At 40.8% G+C, this 18,569-nt stretch overlaps 1 protein-coding gene across 2 annotated transcripts in view; it reads left to right on the plus strand.

Moving 5' to 3' along the window:
• Nucleotides 1-18,569, plus strand: part of igf1ra (insulin-like growth factor 1a receptor) — a 74,487-nt gene that overhangs the window by 1,936 nt on the left and 53,982 nt on the right. For both annotated transcript variants that reach the window (XM_078256904.1, XM_078256905.1), the window contains exon 2: nt 7,953-8,516. In XM_078256904.1, coding sequence (XP_078113030.1) covers nt 7,953-8,516 — 564 coding nt within the window. The remainder of the gene's footprint in view (nt 1-7,952; nt 8,517-18,569) is intronic.

The raw sequence follows: 18,569 nt of genomic DNA on the forward strand, positions 1-18,569 counted from the left end.
AAACGTGTAAACACTTAACATTTTAGTCTGGGAACAATTGAAAAAATATATAAACCCATTGGAAAACCCCCACTGAGGAGTATGTGAAGTTTTTTATTTTCAATTTTAAAAGTAGGTATTTTCTGTGTGCTGTCATTTTGGGTGCTTTAGCAACGAATAAGATAGTCATGGAGCTCCCTTAAAATGTAGGCACTTTTCATAGTAGCCTACTCACTGTCATGTAAAATGTCATGAGCGTAACTAATTTTAGTGTCCTTGCTGCGATTTCAATGTTTTGTTCTGCGGTTTAAAATTTATAATGCACAATGCTTCGGTGAGCATAGGCCTATTGTTATATTTTCTCATCTAATCTAAAGTAATCTTATCTTGTTCTGTATATAGCAGCTGGAGTCAAGGCTGATTTTTGCAAATGCTATAATAATACAACTGGCAATTAATGAGGGTTGCTTCTCTTTTTATTGCTCATATATATATATATGCCGTTAGAATAATTTTCTGCAACTGCTTGCTGATGACACACTATTATGCTTTTCAGTGGAATATCTTTAATGTTGGGCAAAGATAATATCTCTCTAAAATTATCTTTTTGCCAAAACTAACGATAATAGAGATGATTTAGCCAACTCCGGTAGAAATAGCTTTTTTGTCTGTGAAAATGGTAAAAAAAAAAAAGTGAGTTAAAAAAAACATGTTCGTGCTTTCTCTGGTTGCATTTCTGTCAGTCGACATTTTTAACAAAACTTTATTGTTATTTGTCGCATACAATCGACAGTACAATGTAGTGAAATTCAATTACTGCATTTAACCCATCCTAAGCATTAGGAGCAGTGGACAGCCATACATACAGCATCCGGGGAGCAACTTGGGGTTCAGTGTCTTGCTCAGGGACACTTTGACATGTGGCCGGAGGAGCATGGGATCGAACAGCCAATCTTGTGGTTGAGGGGCAAACGCTCTACCCTTACTACTCTACGCTTAAAAAAAAAAAAAACTTTGGTGGCATGGCATTGTGTTTTTGTGTTTATGGTATTTCATCCCTTCCATACTAATTTGTCTGTTTCCTGAGAAGATATGTCTGAAACTTGTCATGGGAAGGAGACATGTAGACTGACCTCTATTGGCATTCAAATAGAATGGAAACACTTTTTTAGTCTTATTGACTAGTGATTCGACCACAGCCGTATGGGGGTGCGTTTCTGTGCATCCCTCATGAGCCAGTGAGACACCCATGAACGCAGCAGGGGGCTGGGAGACAAGTGGTTGCTCTCAGATCTTGACGCTCTGTGGTGTATAATACATCATGCCTTCCAGAACAAATCGTTCAGAGACAAAGACTATGGTGAATATCAAGACAGGGATGGATCTTACCAGTGTATCGCTTCACTGGGCTACAGATGGTCAGAATTTCCAGCTTCTATCATCACTTAGTGGAAAATCACAGATATCCCAGAGCTCCATTAGGGGTTGAAAACTTTTTCTTTTTTTCTTTCTTTGTGCGTTTTGTTAATCTGTCCACACCAATAAATGTAATTAAGATCCCTTTTAACTCTCACCACAGTAAACTTTCCATGCAATGGTAGCCAAGTATGCAGCAAACAAGTCTCTAAAAGGGAGAGAGAGCGTGAGGGAGATAGAGACTCAGCGTTTGTAAATAGAGTGTGCAAAAATACACTTGCAAGAGAAACAGACTTGGTTTTGTTGATTGGAAGAGTAGAGAGTTTGTGAACTGTTTAATTGGCTTTTGCTGTTCACACGAAGTGGTCCCCTGTATAGACCAATGCGCTTAACTTCATCACTTGGCACCACTACTGTTAGGGTTATAAATAGATATGTCACCCTCAACATTGGCCCAGAGGTTGTGTGAGTACAGGCACCCTCTGTCCCGTTCCATGAGGGCACACCAGTGTTCTTGTTCAGTTATTTATGAAGGGACAAAAACTTGAATGGCGGCATAAATAATCAAATGTCAGCAAGCATTGTGTTTGACAGGCACCCCTCCTACCACTCCCTTTGGGGTATGTTGCAGTACAGCTCTACTTGTCGTGACGGGGCAAGTGGCTCAGATATGACTGCTGCCACTCTACTCCAAGGTGCCCCACTCCATCTTGTGATTGGGGCTACATGGTTACATACACTCCCCCCACTCCTCCACCATATGTTCCCTTCCCCCACTCTTGGCTTGGCTGGATGCAGGAATGCCTTGTCCCGACCCCCGCGAGAAGGTGTAGTGAGTGTTCATAGCCCCACGGTGTGTGTACGAGTGTGTTTGTGTGCATGCATGTGAGTTTATTCTTAAGCTCTTTGTGTGTACTGCAGCAGGACTCAGCGTGACAGCCTGAGTCAGTGGCGCTCCCCTGTGTAAGGATGTGAAAGTGTGTCACTGGGCTAGTTTGTGAGAGTGCAGTCAAATGCTGTCCTGCAGATCCTCCAGGCTGCCAGCTGAGGTTTACAATGCTTAATTAAACACTTTATTTCAAGTGGCCTGCCATTGGATTTGCTCAAACGCAGTCTCTGGCCAACCGCACATACATCATCATGGGCTGCCGGTTTAATGGCCCGTGGAGTATTGTACAATTTGTGAGATGATTGCAAATGTTAGCTCTTCTAATTGATGACACTCGCTGTATCAGTTGAAAGCTGTTCATCAAGAACATCAGCCGAAGATTTTTCTCAGAGGTGTTTTCAGAATCTTACTGAGAAACCTTTTCATTGTTTCATATTAATTGTAACTACTGATTGTTGTAATGAAGAATAAAGATAGCTGTTAACACTGAGGTGCAAGTTGTATATGCATGTGACTTTACAGCACAGGTGCATCATAAAAGGCTACAGCTTCAGATTAAATCTGATGTTAAGCTCACAATCAATGCAGTAGAACACCTACACCTAACACCTAATTATGCTTGTTTACTTTTATGGATTTCATTAATATACACCAGAGAGACCATGGAGTGAACCTGATAGAAACTTGTGTTTCTATTCACAGCTGCATGTCAAGCAGAGGTAGGAAAAAATCTTTTGGGTGACTCCAAAAAAATATTACAACGTACGAATGAAAGTAAGAAATTCATCATCCCTTAAATTACATACTATTAAGTCCATTTACTTATCCTTGTCTTATTTTGTAAGTTTCCTGCAGGTTACCGCACATCCTTAAAGATGTTTACCCTTAATAAAAAATCACAAAAAAAACCCAACATATTTTACTATAATCGATCAATAAATTAAATGTGGTTGTTTATGATCAGGTTATAGTGATCAGGTTAAAGTATGCATGTAAACAGAGTATTTTACCTCCTGCCCTCTCCCCTCATTTTGGACGAGGGTCTTTGTGCAAAAGTTGTTATGATGGAGAGTGTAGTGTTACTGTTTGGGGTTTTGGTGAAATCTGAGCCACAGTGTTTGAAGTAAGGTCCACTGAGGGGAAGTGGCCCAACGGACCGCTGGTCAGATGACTTCCAGTATGCTGGGGATTAGGGCCAGTTGATGTGGCAGGTGTGAGGGGATATGACACAGTAACCAGCTCCCTCACTGCATGAATTACAACTGAATTTTAGTGGGAAAATGTTGATGCTGGTTGTTATGGTTCAGTGCATCAGTGGACTTCATTCTTTGCTGTGTAACATTTGTTAATGCCATTGTATGCATCTATGTGCACCTCCTAATAAATAAAATCAGATGCTTTGTGATTGCCTATGAACTAGAGCTGAATGTTAAATTGAAAAAATCCAATCAAATTTAATATAAATAAAAACAATGTATATATATTTTGACACTTTTATTGTGCATATAATAATCAAAATGCTTCAATATTAAGCACTGACCTTGATATATTGTTTAAGGAGGATGATACCAAACCCAATAGGGCTATATGACATTTTAACACTTTCTTTTTTACAAGATGCATACTTTCACACAATATACACATCTACAATAATCCTAAACAACAAATTGTCCATCTTGGGTCAGTTTTCAGTCAAGCTGAAGGAAAATAAATTAGTTTGATATGTTTGTAATTGAATAAAAATGGTTAAACCATAGCACATTTTAAACATATACATATGGGCGGAGCTCTCTCAATGTTTCAGAATACAACTATAACCCGCTCAAATTTAGTGCTAAAAATATTAGAAATAATAGTGGTTTTAGTAATTTGTAAACTAAATAGTGTGATATTTTATTGTTTTTCTAATCAAAAATGAATATAATTGCCATCCTGCTTATTGTAGATTCACATAACACCTCTTCAGATGAATCTTCCTAATTACCTTCCTGAAGTTTACAGCTGGATATCTAGAAAAAGACACAATTATGTGCTTTGCCCACAATGCATGTCTGTGGACTTTTAATAAACAGCACAACATGTGGTCTGAATGTCATGTTTCTGTCAGCCAAAACTAAGATTAAGTTTATTTACATATCGGGTATGTTTACTGAATCTGAATCACAGTTTATGATTTGGCTTAATTTGACTGACTTAAAAAGGTGTGTGTGTGTGTGTGTGTGTGTGTGTGTGTGTGTGTGTGTGTGTGTGTGTGTGTGCGCCGCACGCAAGTATGAGTGTGTATGTTTGTGTGCTGACATTTTCATGGAGGGCCAGGGCAAGGTTTATCAATCATAAACATGAGCCGATGGATCCCATTACGCTGTGGAGATAGGTGTGTTTACTCAGCAGTGTGAAGAGTAAAGAAAGACGAGCGAGAGACAGACATGTACGCAGGCTTATCCCTCTCTGTGGACACTGGTGCTAAAATATCCACATCACTCCGAGATCATTTTTATGTCAGCGCTTTCATTCCCCCCTCCCACTTCTTACTGTTTATGTTAAAAGGGTTTGGTATCCGAATTTTATTTAAGTATTGTTGTTTTCACAACACATGGATTGACTGGCAAGAATAAGAGAAGTCTGGAGGCTTAGTTTGAGGCAACATCCTACTCAATCCTTTTTCCAAGGAAATTATTGGAATTCCTCGTACTTAACATGCCAAATGAGTACAACAAGAGAATCACAAAGAGGAGGTTTTTCTTTCATTCTGCATTCTTTTCTTTCTATTCTTCTCTCTGTCTATTCAGCATTTGTTTTAGTATAAGTCTATTTGAGGTAATGATAAAAGACTATCTGACCCCCCAGAAATACATTTAATGCATTTAGCGGCTTCTGCCAGTCATATTCTGGTCACAGTATCTCTTCACTCCCCTTCCCATTCTCTGGCCAGACGCCCCCTTGTTTTATTAATGCCCTCATCAGGAAGTGAGGCCTAGAGTTTCTCTTTACTAACAAACAAATTAGTCTTTGTATTTGAGTGGCTCCACCCCTCCTCCCTCTCTCTCTGGCTGCTGGAGAAGCTGGAAGAAAATTCTCAATGAAACAAAGAAGACATGCAGCTCGATGGCTCACAAGTGGAGCCCAGGGGCATTGGTGATGATTGGAGAAAGCAAATACTATTTTCTTGTGGAGTAATCGTTTCCGTTCTAAATTTTGAGAAGTGAAACACTGACAGGAACAAATATAGCCCAGTCATCCCCATAAACAATGTGGCTTCTATTTTTGGCAGAATAGTTTGAACAAAGAACATCAAACATGGCCTTTTTGTCTCTACTGAAGTGAATTTACTCAGAGGGACATTTTGAGAGCATGTACACATCATATGGTTGAATATTATATGCCAAGTAGAGGTCTCATACGTAATTTCTGAATGATTTCTTCAACCATTTTACCATTTTAGAAAGGCAATCTGGTGACACCGTGTTTATTTTGGGACTAGAAACAGTTTAGCTCGTTGCTTTAATCCGAGTATGTTGACAAGGATCATAGACTCTTATTGAAAACATGCCTGTTTGTTTCTTTGGACAGGCGCTGTGACAGTGCACACTGCAACGACATCCTAAGCCTCTGTAAGAACATAACAGGTTTAACCAAGGAGCTCATATGTCAAGGCATTTCCTGTGCTGACTGTTCAACCTTCTTTTAGACAGTTTACAATATTATGCAACCTGTTAGCTGCAGTATGTGCCAATTCTGTAATTATTGTTTCATAAATATTTAACACATTGTATTGTAAGAGAGTTTTGAGGTTTTAATCTGTTTTACAAAATAACTTTTCAGCTTTTTGGCTGTGGCATTAGAGCAATGATTCCCAAGCAGGAGTACCTGTACATCAGGTGGTACTTCTGCAGTTGCTTGGAATGGTATTTGGAAACATTGTGGAGCAGCCAAACTAAGAATTTAAAGAAGAATATACTAACTAACTAGAAATTCCTAATTAAAAAATATATCCACACATTGAGTCATCTGTAACACCTGTTTCAATTGAGAGCGTAAAACTAGTTAGCAACCAAGCAAGCAGGAAAGTCTAAACAGTTAGCTAAAATGATTGGATAAATGGTTAAAATAGTTGGCTTACGCTAAAGGTAATGATGGTTGTAACATTTAAATGTAGTGGATAAATGGTTTAAAGCTTTAGTGTGTAACCTTTTTATAATAATGGACGTCCGTTACATTCAAGCCATTGCCAAATGAGTTGCTACAAAGCTAATTAAGACTATCAGCTCCACAAAACTCTCTCTGTATTTCTCAGTATCATATGTTCAGAAGGTTGTGTCGTCTGGCGACTTTCGCGCACAGAAGCTAGAGTGAAGATAATTAACTCTTCTGAAGAGTCCATCGTGTTTTTTTAATCCTTCGTGTCCTCCTTGGCTACAAGTAACTGCGTGGAGGAGGGGTGGGGGTGGTGCGTGATCACGGAAGGCTTGCGTCATGTGGATGCAACGACTGTGTTGTTGTTATTACTTAGAATTCCTCATGGGGGAGACAGAAACTATGCACTATAGCTTTAAATTGTTAGTAGATAGCTAAATGGTTGAAAGACATATCTAAAAGTATTGATGCATTTTTAAAATAGCCAAAAGTATGGATAAATGTTTAAAATTGTTAATGTTAGCCAAGAGTAATGGATACATTGTTTAAATATTTAGCTTAAAGTAACATAATGGTTAAATAGCTCCAAGTAAATAGTTAGCCTAAGCTCAAAGTAAATAGTTAGCCTAGCTAAAAAAAATAATGGCTAAATGGTTAAAATGGTGAGCTAAAAGTAATGGATAAACTTCAAAACTGGAATCTTTAAACTTCTACTACTCCAAGTAGTCAAATGCAAACTTGACTGGAGCGACCTAAACATTGTTCTTTCAATTGCATGAAAATGATTATATAGTGTAAAATAAGATACAGTTTGAAATCAATTTATATAAACACATTAGGAACATGACAGGTGGGTCGATAAAGGCGCACCTGAGCTCATTTTATTTGACAGGGCTGTGAGTACATAAGGTAAATAAGGTAATGAAACCACTGCATCAGAGCACAATAACATTATGAGAATATCATCTACCATCAATTCCCAGATGTAGTAACTGATAGGCATGATTAAAGGGAGAGCTGATTGTCATCAATAATGAAGTGTGTGTGTGTGTGTGTGTGTGTGTGTGTGTGTGTGTGTGTGTGTGTGTGTGTGTGGCATTGTGGTTTCAAGTGTTGTTCTCCGAACACAGAGGAATGGCTTATTCAAATGCTGGGGTTATCTGAGGTGACATGAAATTGTTAGCATCCCATATAATTGGTACAGAAGGTGTATCAACACACTGTCTTTTTTTCAGAGCTCTTTATTATTTGTATGTATGACATGTTGCCAGCAAAGTACCAGCCCTACCATCATGACTAACAGGATTATATGCTTTAAGAAGATTATTATAATTAAAATCTTTTGGCAAAAGTAATCTACATGCTAATCTATATGAAGCATTGCTGTATTCCCCACCAAACACTTCTGTTACATTCATTTCTGATACAAAAGAAAATCTGTAATACTCTCTAGTGAACATGCATTCTTGATGACGTTTATTGGTTAAGAGCATAAAGATGCACATTCATGTGTCGTCTCTCTTATGTCTTCCAGTCTGTGGTCCGAGTATCGACATCCGAAATGAGATTGGCGAGTTCAAGCGGCTGGAAAACTGTACGGTGGTGGAGGGCTACCTGCATATCCTCCTCATCAACGACAAGACCAACAACTTCCACCAGGAGGCCTTCCGCTCCCTCAGCTTCCCAAAGCTGACCGTCGTCACCGACTATCTGCTGCTGTTTCGCGTGTCGGGCCTGGACAGCCTCAGCATGCTCTTCCCTAACCTGAGTGTCATCCGGGGGCGCAATCTCTTCTACAACTATGCCCTTGTGATCTACGAGATGACCAGCCTGAAGGACATCGGCCTGTACAACCTGAGGAACATCACCCGCGGAGCCGTGCGGATTGAAAAGAACCCTGAGCTCTGCTACCTGGACTCTGTAGACTGGTCTCTTATTATGGATGCTGGAACCAACAACGTTATCAATGGAAATAAGAAGCCAAAGGAGTGTGACAATGTCTGCCCAGGAATCATGGAGGATAACCCTCTTTGTCAGCGGACGTTGTTAAAAGACAAGTACAACTACCGCTGTTGGACCTCCAACCAGTGCCAGAAAGGTAACCTGAATTTTATGGTGTTTTATTTTTTATACTTTATCCCAGCAGATAATGTCGAGAAGGAATGAATAAAGCAGCTTTAGATGGGAAGTTTGCTATATAGGTTTTGATAACGGCAGTGTGCAACATTTCGTGATACAAGTACAGTAAATGCAGATGTGACTTTGATCTATGTAGGAGGTTTCCCGTCTTATAAACATTCTGAAATTGTGCATTCTTTAACCAGCGAACAAATCCCATGAATCTATGCAGTGTTTTTCCTTCATTTCCGTCAGGCTGCAGGATTGTCCACAGGCCAGTGCAAACATTTCATCTCTGTTCATTATAGAGACCTTGTCTTTAGATCAGGCTATTTGTGGAGTGAAGGATGGCTGCAATATAGAGCACCAGGTATTAGAAAGGCATGCTCAGTTGAGGTTAAAGTTGCTCTGCCAAGAAATGAGCTAGTCTACCTGTCTGGACCATGTCAGTTAAATATTTGCCTTAGGGATTTTTTGCAATTTATGAAAAGGGGTATATTGAAGAATTTGGTGGAGGGTCATTCTTGTTTAACTTCGGCCCCGCGGTAAGGTCATGCATTTTTAAAAACAGTTCAGAAGAGGGTCATATCATTTATATATATATATAGAAATTTAAATTTCTCTCGATCTGCAGGTTTTAATTAATTCAGTTATGTGTATTTGCTCTCACGGGTGTAGCAGCTTGTAGCAACGTTACATGTCTTCACCTATTTTTCTCTCTCTGATTTCAGAGTGAGTGATTTCACAAGCAGAGAGACAGCTTGTGCTTTTTTGATTAGAAATTGGGACAACCAAATTAACTGTCTCATGCCTCTTCAAAACTACTGTAAAAGACAGTTCAAGCCTTTGTAATATACTCCTGCAACCTGTTTGACACAGACAGACTAAGCTGAGCTGTTGATGAAATGCTCCGTTCTTTCTCACATAAAATCAGAATTTTTTTTTTTCATATCATGTTTCTTGCTTGTATTGCTTTAATGCAATTATTTTTTAACATATAAAGCTCCTAGTTGTTTCCTTTGGCCATCTATGCTTTTATTTTTTAAACATTTCTCCAAGGGTGCAGAGGGTTTGCAGAGGTTGTTTTCATCAGAGGTTGGAATTCCTTCACAGACTGAACTTAAGAATAACACACAATGCCCTATCTCAACAGTTGAAATGGTAATCACAAAATTATTAGTATTGTATGATGTGTAGACATGGTTACTGAAAGGCCTTTTCAGATGCTAATAACAACATATAATAGGAAAAGTTATGGCCTTCCATTTTTCTGCTGCTTGGCTTTGATAGAAGATGTTGTTTATGTGTGGTTTAGAGGCTATATCAATGCCACAGCTTTGGTGGTGTTGTGTACTATTTCCCTTTTATTTGTTTATTTTGCATAGACTATTAACACGTTCATACTTGAGGGAAGACTGACCACTGGTATTTCCCTCTCTCTGGAGTCTGAATATCCATACTGTACCAAAACTCAGTGGAGTAAGTAAAAGATATACAGATACATGTTTATTTCTTGGTAAAAAGGATTATGTCCAACTTGACTTTTGTTTTACCAGAAAAAACTCCTGCTCGGTGCCATTTCCTCTGTCCTCTCATCTGTGTGAAATAATGGTGGGAAATTTCCTCCAGGCCTTTTCTTTTGAAGACCTGTGTACAGCTCCCATGGTCAGTTGGGAGTCTCAAATACCACCCTCCTTCACCCCCGGAGACCCTCAGAACAAATAGTGGAAATCAAGTGTGCGACCTTTCCCTAGTGACCACGTCTGTCTCTATAGAAAGGCTATGGCGTTTATTGTTGTGCCTCTGTTTACTCTTGCATGCACTTTCCTGTCAGAGCTCCCTGCATGTTGTTATTTATTCCATAATCCATATACAGTTGGCTATGTGAATTTTAAAAATAGTTTTTGGTTTTATTTGCATATCTTTGTTCAAAAAACAAAAGAAAAGCCTCCTAAATTTGCTTCATTTTCAAAATGCTACATTGTGAATGACCTTCAAGTCACCTCTGCTTCACTTCCCACAGTAGATACTGTGTAGTGTTTTTGCGGTGAAACTCCCTTTTGTTCTCTCATGTCAGACTTGAGAGGCAGAGCAGGAGTATTGTTTCAACCAGTTCACTTCTCTGTGAGGCCAAGGTCAGGGTAAATGCATTCATCTAGAGGGCCCTGAGGTCTCAAGGCTGCAGATAAAGGCTCCGGGGAGCTACACAGTTGGAAAAAAGGAGGAGTTACTGAAGCAATAATAGGACAGAATAAAGCTCGAGCAGGTCTGTGAGGTCTGTTAATATTCCAGGCTTGATGCACAGTTAACATTTCTCACCGTCTTTTTAGAGGCTTGATGTGTCTACCTCTCTCCTTCCTGCTCAAGATTCCTCTCTCCTCCCTCCTCCCTCCACCCCTCCGCATAATTGTCTTGTTTTTCTCCAGTACAGATGTTCCTTCAAGGGCATTCAGTGGTTTTGTAGTCAATATGGCCTGGTCTCCTCTTTAATTACACTACATGAGGAGGGAGTGCTGTCTGCCTAGCACACTACTTTAGCCTCTGGGCCTTCTAGTGCTTCACAGAGCAACAACAAAACTCCTCTTTCCACATGTTTGTCCACCTACCAGTACTGTTTCCCACAGCAGTTTGGGGCGTATTAGATGAGAGGTGAATGTGTATATATGATGCTGGGCAGAATAAGCCAGGTTAATGCTGTACTTGGGGCTGGATGGAAGGGAGTGGGAGCAGAGGTTCTGGGTGCTTTTTAGTGGCAGGCAGCGATGCGTAGAGAGGTGGTGGGGTGCTGAGGGGAAATGTCAGACAAATGTCTCAAGCTCAACAGCAAGCTCTCGCTAAAGCGCAGTGCTTGGAGGGTTGAAACATTGTTGTCCCCCCCCGCTTCCTTGTAAATCCTCCCTGCCTTCCCTGCCACTGCTTTCCCCTCTTCGTACACGCTGTCTGTCCGTTTTTTGGCCCACTAGCATTCTCCACTTCGCTTAGCCTCAGCCTGGATCTCATCTCTGATTTTCCTTGTCAGTTGTTCTGCTGGTGTTTCCTCCTCTATTTTTGCCTCACTCTTTTCTGTAGGGTTTATCAGAGGGCTGTTAACAGCTATGGCTGTCAGATATCTTTCCGCTGTTTACTTGTCGGGAGACATTCTCTCATCACTGCAGTGGTCACAGCCAACCGGCTTGTTTGGCCAGGCCCTGAGTCCTTTGACACCGCACACTGTTTGCTTTGAGTTTTGGTGGATCCTGTGACTGAAAACTGTCTGGCCTGCTTCATGTAGCCTCATGCAGACAGGCCTTCCTTCTGACCCTGAATCTGAGCCAAAGCCAGATAGACAAGAGGCTTTTAAAATTAGGCAGATGAGCAGGAAAACATGCTGCTGTGTCCATGCCCCGTCTAAGGGCAGGTTAGTCTTCATTGCTCCACAGGGAGGCACACCCTCTGTCACTCACAAGTCCTCATATGCTATATTGTCTTTTGTCTGTCAGTATGTATGTATGTTTGTGATGTATGTTTTTCTTGAGGTCCCCTCGAAAACGAGATGGCACATCTCAAGGGGTTTTCCTCTTAATAAATATACATAATTTCTTCTTTATGTAATAGAATATTAACTTATAGTGTACTGTCTGATTTTAAGGAACATCATGTACTGAATGTTTTATTTTGATATTGAGTCAAGTCTGCCTGTCAATGTTTAATTAATCAAAATGTCCACATACTGAAACTGCCTTTGCTTTTTGAGAAAGCATACTGAGATGTATTTGGTTGAAAGTGGTGCAGTGTCAGTTTGCATTTTAGCTATCGTGGTGTAAGGTGAAATTTGATGTAAGGAGACCTGCTGTCCTGTTATGCCACATACAGTCTGTGCTCTATGTGTCCTTGTACTGAACCCAGAAGTAACGCAGGAGAGCGAAAGCATTTTGGAGCCCTGGCAGTTGGGAGAGCTCTCCACCGGCCCGGGAGACTTCTGCATTTGATAATGTTTACTCCCTCCTTGCCAGAGACCCACTTGATATCTCTGGTCTGAGTGCTCTGACCTAAGGCCACTTCACAGTGGAAAACCGTTTCTTTTAGAGGATGTAGGGTAAGCAGGTTCAAACTTGCATAAAAGAAAATAATTTTTTCTACTTTTTTTCAGTTTTTGATATCTTTTGATAGAGTTGATAGAGCAATATTCTATGTTTTTCTTATTGTCAGCAAATCCAATGAAAGAACCAAAACCAACAATCTGTCTCTTGATGCTTTCTGACTTCCCTTCACTGTCTGTGGCACTGTAGCCCCAAGCTCATTGGTTCCAACTAAAAATGTGAATCTTCAAACATGGGTCCTAAATAAATAGTGTCATTACAAAAAATAATAAATACTTTTCTTTTAAAGTTAGGCACTGTAGGTTTTAGCAAACATTACTCAAACAAGAGGAAATTGTGAATTTTTATGATGTGTTTTTAATGTGTTTTCTGGACACTATACCACTTAGGAATAAGCTACTAGATACTATAGGATCAATTGTTGGTTTTGGTCTTCGAGATTGGGAATTATTGACAATAAGAAACATACACAATATCACAAGGCTTATCTTTTAAAAGAGTTACATCCAACTGATAACATATTTTTCTTCGTTTCTCTTTTCACTTGTTGGTTGTTTGATTTGATTGCTCTCTGTGCTAATTTAATCAAAACATTATTGACAAGAAAATATAAATTAATCAGAGAGAAAACAGAATGCAAATCCTCCTTATCCCTCAGAGGCTTTTGTAAATTGATTTCTGGAGCTACTACATAACTCATACTTCTTTTTTGTCCAGATTAGTTGCAGAAATATCGAACTGTGCAGAAATTATGCTCCGTTTGTGTTGGCTAAGAGCTAGATTAATTGATACTTTAGGCTTTAGGCATGTATGTTAAGTTGGGTCGAATAAGTCTGCCCCTTTAAGTATATAAGGTAGAAATTCCTGCTGGCTTACTCATTGCAGTTGTGAGGGGATAAAGAGGGGGAAATACACAGCACAGGCTGTATGTGCAGACTACATGTGCAGGGTCATACAGAGACTATTTGTTGGCAATGAGAAGGAGCTAATCTGATCTTGGTGATGATATTGATGAGGTCTATTTTGTGTTTGTCTGAGGGTGTCGTGCGCCAAGGCGGGCTGAATTCTTATGTTTATCTGTCAATCGTTTTTGTTTAGCCAACACCCAACAGCAGATACAAGGAAGCTTTTAAATATTTAATGACTTTTCTGAAGCTTATCAAAGTCCTGCGGTTTTAAGGACAGGATGCAGAAAAGGGCTAAAATTCCAGTCTTGACAGTTTGGTGCTTTCCTGGGGGCACACTCAGCACTATGACTCAGTACCCGTACATCTGATGTTTCCACCAGGCTTGAGCTACTCGCCTGCGCTCTGCTCCATTTTGTACTGTACAAAGCTTAGGCAGCGTGCCAGTGTTAGTGCCAAAGAGATGGCACTCATGTCGATCGGACTCATTCATTCCTGCCCTCTCACAACCACCAGACTAAAGATGGAAAAATCAGATCCATCATGTTCTCCACTAGCATGCTCTAAATTTTCTCTCTGTTCACCAGGTCACCACAGCGTCCTGGGGGGGGGGTGGGGAAACTGGGCCTGTGCTTGGTAAATACCCAGCATTTCAACACATTAGTGTTGACGGCCCTTGTAGGTAACTTCAGGAGGATGTATTAAACACTTGAGACTCATTTGTCCTGTTCAGTTAACTCTGGCCCTGCTGGCACTGTTTGTGTGCAAGACCGCCCTTGTCTTTATTATTTCCATGGAGGACTGGGGACCTATTGATTCACAGGGTTACAACTCCATGGTGTCATTGAAATAAATACATTGCAGAAAGCAGACAAAGCTCCCTTCACGGCAGCCCTCCATTCTCTTTGTGTTCTTAGGCGCTTACGTCTTTTTAAACAGTGGTACAAGGGCAAGAGAAGCGACAACAGGCTGTATATAGGGTTGTGTTATGTGTGTGTTGGAGAGAGAGCCCGGACACAACAGCTTCTTTTGTTATTCCTTTACTGCTGCTCCTTCAGCTATGGTATGTACTGTACCTCAGTGGGAAAGTCTCTGACTTCATTCTTAGATTATTTTTTGGGGGCTTTTTCCCTTTATTTCAGAGTGACAGTGGATAGACAGGAAAGGTGGGAGAGAGATGGTGGATGACACGCAGCAAAGGGCCGCAGGTCGGATTCGAACCTGCGCTGCTGCAAAGGCCTCAACTTACATCTTACTGGGTGAGCTAGAGGTCGCCCCAAATCATCTTATTTATTGCCACAATATCGCCTACACGTGTTGATATCCAGATTGAAGCCAGTTAGTGTATCAGTAAATTAATAAGTGGAAGGTAAGAAAAACGTTGCTACTATAATTAAAACGAGTTATAGTAGCACATTTTACATTTTGTAGCTATATTAGCACACAGGCTGTAATGCTGGTGTTATAGCTATATTAGCAAATCATATTAACAATTTTTAAAAGAATAGATAAATATTTTAGGAAATCTTGCAGAGATTTGTCAGTACAGAATCTCATATCTGCACAGTAAATAAGAAGCTACAACATTTCAACACAATATGAAACTACAGTTCAGTTTCTATACTGATTAAACAAATATCATTTACAATTTGTTAGTTTGTGAGCTTCAGAGGTTCTGGTTGTTACGTTTGGACAGAGCCAGGCTAGCTGTTCCCTCCAGTCTTTATTCTATGCTAAGCTAAGCTAACTGGCTGCTGGCTGTAGCTTCATATTTAAGTAGTACTCATCTAAACTAGAGTTTAAGGGGTTTCATAGTTGATAGTCATGTCAGCAAATTCTACTTGTATTAACATACAGTATACTGTTTGAATGTGAACAGAAAATAATACAAGTGTGTGTGTGTGTGTGTGTGTGTGTGTGTGTGTGTGTTAGTGTGTTAGTGTGTTTTTTGTCTTATTACATACCATCTACATCCCTGCACCCTCCCTCCCCCTTTCTCCTTCCCTCTCCTGGCACATTTTCTCCCATCTAGGTCACATTCATAAATGTCATTCTTAGGAAGTGTTACTAGCCGATGTTAGTACATTCACCCAAAACAGAGACCTTCTTCTCTGAGTACCAAGAACCTGAGCCCTCTTAAACCAAGGGGAAAATCTCTGTTTGGTTACAAATAGTTTTTCTGCTCAATTGGTTTTATTGGTTGCCTTTGGACTTCTGAGAGGCCTGGAGCACGAGTGGCGATTGGTCAGAATGGAATCCTTTTTGCCTCACGCGTTAATTTGTTTTGAGTTCCTCCCAAACACAAAATTGTAACATACTGTATATTTGCCTCACTGCTTGAGCAAAATGTGGTGAAACTCATGAAAAGCCACAGACACGTGTCGACTGCTATTGCTTACTTTTAATTTCAACAACAGTGTCTTTCCCTGCATTTCAATTTGCTTATTGCAAGTTAGCAAAGTTCATTGATTATGACATGGTTAGAGTTAGTGTGTTATTGTCCATGTATGAACAGCAGGGCTTATTGTCCATTGATGGCCGGCACCGTGAGTTTATCCGACTCCTGTCCTCTGTGGCTTACAGAGGACTCAAAGCACTGACAGATTGGCCTCTTTTCCTAGGTTTCCTCTCATATACTTGATTGACCAAAATAGGACCTTTTGTGTCATGCTGCAAGCCACACTTACACATAAAAACACAGGTACTCATGCACACACACATACACACACACACACACACACACTTCATCTCCTCTCTCACGTGCCATCCCTCTTCGTTTACACATTTTTCTCAACTTGTGCCCATGTTGCGTGTGCCTACTGTGCCTGCGCCTGCGGTGTTCATCGATGTCTGTGTGTGTGTGTGTGTGTGTTTGTAAATGTGTGTGTCACCCCAGAGTAAAGTGTGTGCTTCTAGCCTGTTTGATGCTTATTTGAGCCACCCAGTGCCTCTGGTGATAGGCTGCTTGCTGCCTTCTGGTTGTACAGCTCGGAAGCTGTGACTCATTCTTTGCTCTCTCACCACTCATTCATAAATCTGCGTGAATATTATAACTTCCTCTCACAGAGCCGTGGGGCCCCCTGGCTCTGTGGTAGATTCCCTTCACTCCTGCTCTAAATGGCAGGAAGGATGAGGGTTATCTCGGCCTTTTAGTGACGCCTCTCAGAGAGGTGAGAGAGATGTTTGCCCCACGCCTGCTGCCTGTGCCTGTGCCTGCCTTTAGTGCCTGAGACGCTCCTCCGTCTGCAGCATGCCTCTGCTCTATCCCTCCATATAGTGCAGGCCAGACCAGCCATTTACTCACTGCTGGGCTGGCTTGGCAGTGCTTCCTGGGAGATAATGTGCCATGCCTGCAAGTAAGCTCTGAGAGCATGGATTAATTCCACAGCAGGGGAAAAAAAAAGAAATCTCCTGCTGACAAATCTCTCCTGCAGAGGTGAGGATGTACGCTGGCATACAGCAGAGAGAGGAGAGTACCCTGCTTTGCCAGAATAGTTAGTCAGGTTCACTGAGGTCACAGAAACACTGCTCCTCTATTTTCTTCCCCTGTTGTGTGTGTGTGTGTGTGTGTGTGTGTGTGTGGCAGTGTTGTAGTCCAGTCACCAACTGTCAAGTCCGAGTCAAGTCTCAAGTCCCCAGTGTTTGAGTCCGAGTCCAAGTCTGAGTCACCAAAGAGTCCGAGTTGAGTCACCATTACCTGAGTTCAAGTCCGAGTCGAGTCTTGAGTCCCCAGTGTTCGAGTCCAAGTTGAGTCATCAAGGTTGATTCTGTGTTGAATTCCAAGACTGCCTACATTTCTCCACTCTGGCACCTTTTTAAAGAGCTCATATACTAATAAAAGAGGGTCTACATTAAGCAAAAATGACACCACTGTCGCAATTGCAAAGGGAGTTTATTTACTGACTTTTTTCTAAACAACATTTAGTGGTGCTCTTTCCAGCATTGGATGTAAAATCCGTGTAGGCGAACTTCACGATCCGGGGCGCATCTCTCTGCATTTTCCAAATGTGAACATGTAGTAGGCACTACAGTTGCATATATCAATATAAATTCCTTTGTTACGAGAGTAGTGAAAGTAAGAGTGAGAATGCAGCGTTAAGTGAGTGACATCAGTGAGTGTGTTGTCAAGCAAGGAGAGCGAGCGGTAACGGTGTCCAACTGAGAAGCGTATGTGTGGCTGTGAGGAAAAAGCAAGAGAAAAAATAGATCCCAAAGACGATGTAAAGTGAGTTAACAGTTAACAATAAACAAGAAACTTCTCAAGACATGGTGGCTTCATCTATTGTTAATACTGTCGGTGAAGTAAAGGGTGTTAGCCCCAAAAGAACATCAACCCTGGATGGAATGTCTCCCCAGCTGCTTCTCGGCCAGTCTTGGAGCCCGAAACAGGAAAAGTGTAACATCTTCAAATTTTTATAACCTATTTAGTCAGAAAGTCCTTTTTCATGAATGCTCAAGTCCGATTTTATATATCCTCGAGTCTGAGTCCAAGTACAGGACATCGGTCCGCGTGTCCAAGTCAAGTCACGAGTCCAGAGACTAGAGTCTTGAGTCCAGGACTTGAGTACTCCATCACTGGTGTGTGGTAAGGAGGCGAGGGGGTGGTGGATCTGATCTACTCTCTCTACCTTTCCCTCCACACATGACTGAAATGTGTCTTTCAAGGGCATGTCCATGTGGGTTGTGTCTTGTTTTAAAGCTTTGCGACCAAATAGCTTTGGTACTAAAGAAGCTGGCAGGTACACACAAAGTTTCAATAGAGATACATCTTATAATCAAATCTAGAATAAGTGATTGTACAATGAGTAAAGAATAGTTATTGCATCCTGCAGCAGCTTAGCTCACGATGAGTCATGGATATAATATATCATAATATAATTTTCGGAGCATAAAATGCCTTTGACAACAACACACTTCCCCTCAAACCCTTTCTTCAAGTTCCCCGTTAGTCAGCATAAGGATTGACTTTATATTATTCCAAACAAAGTTTTGATCATGTCAGGTCTTTACAAATCTTCCCCCATGTATCTTTTAATGTCAACAATCCAT

Source organism: Sander vitreus, chromosome 8 (genome assembly GCF_031162955.1).
Source record: "Sander vitreus isolate 19-12246 chromosome 8, sanVit1, whole genome shotgun sequence".
NCBI lineage: Eukaryota > Metazoa > Chordata > Actinopteri > Perciformes > Percidae > Sander > Sander vitreus.